The 5,014-nt window shown below is 31.6% G+C and overlaps 1 protein-coding gene across 1 annotated transcript; it reads left to right on the forward strand.

Moving 5' to 3' along the window:
* Positions 1–976: 976 nt before the first annotated feature.
* On the forward strand, positions 977–4,538 carry LOC129743491 (uncharacterized). The gene is made up of 3 exons (XM_055735523.1): positions 977–1,451; positions 1,574–2,193; positions 4,167–4,538. The coding sequence occupies exons 1-3, from the start codon at positions 977–979 to the stop codon at positions 4,500–4,502; spliced, it is 1,431 nt and encodes a 476-aa protein (XP_055591498.1). The 3' UTR covers positions 4,503–4,538.
* The last annotated feature ends 476 nt before the right edge of the window (positions 4,539–5,014 follow it).

Here is a 5,014-nt window from a genome sequence, read left to right on the forward strand (position 1 = left end):
TGTTCAATATTTGGTACCTGTTCAATAACTAGTGCTTCTACCCTAATTTTTGTAATTTTTGAAATTTTTGTAATTTTTGTTATTTTTGTTATTTTTGTTATTTTTGTAATTTTTGTAATTTTTGTAATTTTTGTTATTTTTGTAATTTTTGTAATTTTTGTAATTTTTGTAATTTTTGTATTTTTTGTCATTTTTTATTTTTGTCATTTTTGTTTTGTTTGTCATTTTTGTAATTTTTGTATTTTTTGTAATTTTTGTAATTATTTTTAATTTTTGTAATTTTTTGCATTTTTGTCAAGTTTGTCTTTTTTTATTATTGTCATTTGTGTCTTATTTGTCGTTCTGTTAATTGTGTTTTTGTCGAAGTTTTCAACATTTTTTTTTTCCATTTTCTTAAACAAATTTCTTCTGATTTTCACTAACTTTGATTATTTTTAGGGTTTTTTTTTCTTGCAGATGAGTATGTCAGGTTGTTTAATCTCCTGAACGGCGGAGTATTGATTCCTGTTGAGGTGAGGATATTAGGGGCATTTTACAAAAGAATCATATTATACAAAAAAAAAAAATGAGAGAAAGAAAAATAAAAATAAAGGAAAAACTACGAGAAATGACAAAATAAGAAAAGCAACTAAATGAAAACACGATACAGAAAGGAAACAATTAAAAATAAAAATCCTATTAAAAAAAGAGAGTCACACTAGAAAGAAATACAGAAAGACTGGCGAACAAGAATGAAAAAGAAGTAATGGAAAGGAAAACAAGTAGGCAAAAATAAGTTGGTTTTACACTTATCTTTGCTGTCTACTGCTGTGAACAACCTGGAAGCATGTTTTGATAAACAATTTACAGTATAAGTCAAAATCTTTCCACTTGATCAACAATGAGCGTCTTATAACGTTCCACCAAGCCAGAGTAGTTAGTCTAGCCTTAGTGCTAGTTCAGTTAGCATACTTCAGAAGAACTCTTTTCTCCCGAGATGTTGAAGTCTACGTGCTTAGTTCTGTGTTGCCTTATCCTAATCACTTTGGCTGATGGCGCTAGTGATCCGGATGAGAAAAGTCCGAAGCATAGAATCGTTCTGAATGATTCCTACCGCTTCCTGGTTCTCGGGAGTGATCACGTGGCACGAACTGTTGGAATGTTTTTGGCCCAGAAAAATTTGGATCACCAAGTTTTGGTACTCCAATCAGCTCGATGTGATTTGTCAATGGGGGGAGGTGAAAAATCTTCGGCATCAATTTTTGCTGAACGGGTTGCCGACACATTCGTCGAATGCGCTCAAAGGACAGGATTCAAGGTGAATGAAGCTTTTGATCCAATCCGGGGCCAAATTGGGATTGTTCGGCATAATCGCACAGTTTTGGGCTCTGAACAACAAACGCTTCTGGCTATGGACCCAAATTTAAAGCTGCTGACAGGCGTGAATATTGTGAGACTGTTATTCAATCACGGTAAGCTCATGGTTAAACCTTCTAAGATACAGTAATAAATGGAATCATATGGACTTTTGCACTTACTTGCTGAGCCTTAGTTAATAACAATTATGTAAAAATCTCAAAATTTTTGTCTATAGCCTCCGGTTCAATCCTGGGAGCCGAAATCGAGCTGAACAATGCCACTCAGTATATTTATGCCGAGGAAGAATTGATTATTGCCGGTAGATGTTTGAATGATTACGATCATCTAGCACGTGGCTCGATCGTTGCTAGAGACACATATTTGAAATTACTTCAAAGCACCCCACTAGATGTTAGTTGGGGTAGTCCCTTGGTGGCTCCAATATTTTACATTCATACAATCCAAACATTGGATGATAATTCAAACCCAACCGTTTTGGAACCAGAACTGTTGCTCAGCGTATCTAGACATCATACTCCGGGTCACATCGACGATGAACCGAATACTAAAATCAACCTGATCATGGGAAATGCCAACCTGGAGAATCATATTTGGCTCGGGTTCGTTCCATCGATAATTTCGGATGATATCGCCTATCAACCGGATCACGAGGATACTGTCCAAATGCTTTCGTACTTGCTCAAATTAATTGCCACCAACATCACCGACTGTGAAGCCTTCAGACAGCTAGAAATGACTCCGTTAGACCATCACATCCTCGAGTGCAAAAGCTACGTTGGAAGCTCCCAGTACTGGACTTGTTATGCTGACGTCAGGTTGAAGCGGTTTGAAAAGGTCAGTACTTTTTGGTGAATCGGTCTCTCGCTCTGATAAATTTAGAACGAAGTTTTTTTCGGAGGGCAGCGTTACTATTATTATCTTTGATTCAGCTAAAATAGAATTTAAAAAAATAACAAAAATGACAAAAATGACAAAAATGACAAAAATGACAAAAATGACAAAAATGACAAAAATGACAAAAATGACAAAAATGACAAAAATGACAAAAATGACAAAAATGACAAAAATGACAAAAATGACAAAAATGACAAAAATGACAAAAATGACAAAAATGACAAAAATGACAAAAATGACAAAAATGACAAAAATGACAAAAATGACAAAAATGACAAAAATGACAAAAATGACAAAAATGACAAAAATGACAAAAATGACAAAAATGACAAAAATGACAAAAATGACAAAAATGACAAAAATGACAAAAATGACAAAAATGACAAAAATGACAAAAATGACAAAAATGACAAAAATGACAAAAATGACAAAAATGACAAAAATGACAAAAATGACAAAAATGACAAAAATGACAAAAATGACAAAAATGACAAAAATGACAAAAATGACAAAAATGACAAAAATGACAAAAATGACAAAAATGACAAAAATGACAAAAATGACAAAAATGACAAAAATGACAAAAATGACAAAAATGACAAAAATGACAAAAATGACAAAAATGACAAAAATGACAAAAATGACAAAAATGACAAAAATGACAAAAATTACAAAAATTACAGAAATGACAAAAATGACAAAAATGACAAAAATGACAAAAATGACAAAAATGACAAAAATGACAAAAATGACAAAAATGACAAAAATGACAAAAATGACAAAAATGACAAAAATGACAAAAATGACAAAAATGACAAAAATGACAAAAATGACAAAAATGACAAAAATGACAAAAATGACAAAAATGACAAAAATGACAAAAATGACAAAAATGACAAAAATGACAAAAATGACAAAAATGACAAAAATGACAAAAATGACAAAAATGACAAAAATGACAAAAATGACAAAAATGACAAAAATGACAAAAATGACAAAAATGACAAAAATGACAAAAATGACAAAAATGACAAAAATGACAAAAATGACAAAAATGACAAAAATGACAAAAATGACAAAAATAACAAAAATGACCAAAATGACAAAAATGACAAAAATGACAAAAATGACAAAAATGACAAAAATGACAAAAATGACAAAAATGACAAAAATGACAAAAATGACAAAAATGACAAAAATGACAAAAATGACAAAAATGACAAAAATGACAAAAATGACAAAAATGACAAAAATGACAAAAATGACAAAAATGACAAAAATGACAAAAATGACAAAAATGACAAAAATGACAAAAATGACAAAAATGACAAAAATGACAAAAATGACAAAAATAACAAAAATGACAAAAATGACAAAAATGACAAAAATGACAAAAATGACAAAAATGACAAAAATGACAAAAATAACAAAAATGACAAAAATGACAAAAATGACAAAAATGACAAAAATGACAAAAATGACAAAAATGACAAAAATGACAAAAATGACAAAAATGACAAAAATGACAAAAATGACAAAAATGACAAAAATGACAAAAATGACAAAAATGACAAAAATGACAAAAATGACAAAAATGACAAAAATGACAAAAATGACAAAAATGACAAAAATGACAAAAATGACAAAAATGACAAAAATGACAAAAATGACAAAAATGACAAAAATGACAAAATTGACTGAAACCTAAAATTCGCGAAGTTGACCATTCTAAACTTGGAAGTTTAGTTTGTATGCAAGCAAAACTGTTGAATCCTATTTTTGCGTTTCCCATATCATACTTCCAATGTTTAAAATCAATCGCTTTTCAAGAATTGATCTCCCTTCTATCATTTTTAGGAAATCGTTAGTGATGACATAAAATTTAATGAATCTCTTTCTAATTTCCTTGATAGATCAAACACCCGGTCAGCAGGCAGATGGCCCGGATCGTCGATTCAGACTATCGCATTAACGGTATCCGATCGCTGCGACTTTTGCCATTCGGACTTTCTACGCCCTTTCTCTGGACCCAGTTGGGCAAGCTGTTTAGCGCCGGCAGTGTGCCATTCGAACGATTGTCACCGGCAAGGTTCACGACCACTACTCAGGCGTCTGCTGGACAATTTGGGACAAGTCCCGGTACCCTGGAAGCCACCACCGAGATCGAGGGCCAGAAGATAAACGCATTTGACCGATTGATTGCAGTGCTTAAGGAGCTAAAGGCAGCCAAGGGCTCTAATGTGGTGTAAATTGTAAAGTTATTTTGTTAGCTATAGTTAGCTTAAACAGGCATTTAGTTAAGACATATTTATTTTCAATCTTATAAGGTAGATACTCTAGATTTCGACAGGAGCTAGTATTCGACAAATTTTTAATGAAAGGCTAAGCTTTCTATTTGGTGGCTTAAGCCAGTTATGTTCATATTTTTCTAATTTTGCTCTCCCACTTTAGTATACGTTGAATATATAAATTCTTCTTAATAAGATGTTGAATAAAAGTAAATCAAAGATTTAAAAGTAACACTCTAAATCAGCTATGAAATTCAATGGCATCGACCAGATAAGAATGATTTTGAATCATGACAAACTCCCCTTTTATTCGATTAAAAACAACATAAAAGGAATCAACGGATGGATAGGGTTCTGAAATCAATCTTTTCGGTGATTTATTTTATATTTTTGCTAACATTTCATGTAATTTCAACTCTTTTTTTGAGCTGTCGAAAACTAGCGCTGAAAATTCACCTAATAATCTATTTTTT

This window comes from Uranotaenia lowii, chromosome 2 (assembly GCF_029784155.1).
Source record: "Uranotaenia lowii strain MFRU-FL chromosome 2, ASM2978415v1, whole genome shotgun sequence".
Lineage (NCBI taxonomy): Eukaryota > Metazoa > Arthropoda > Insecta > Diptera > Culicidae > Uranotaenia > Uranotaenia lowii.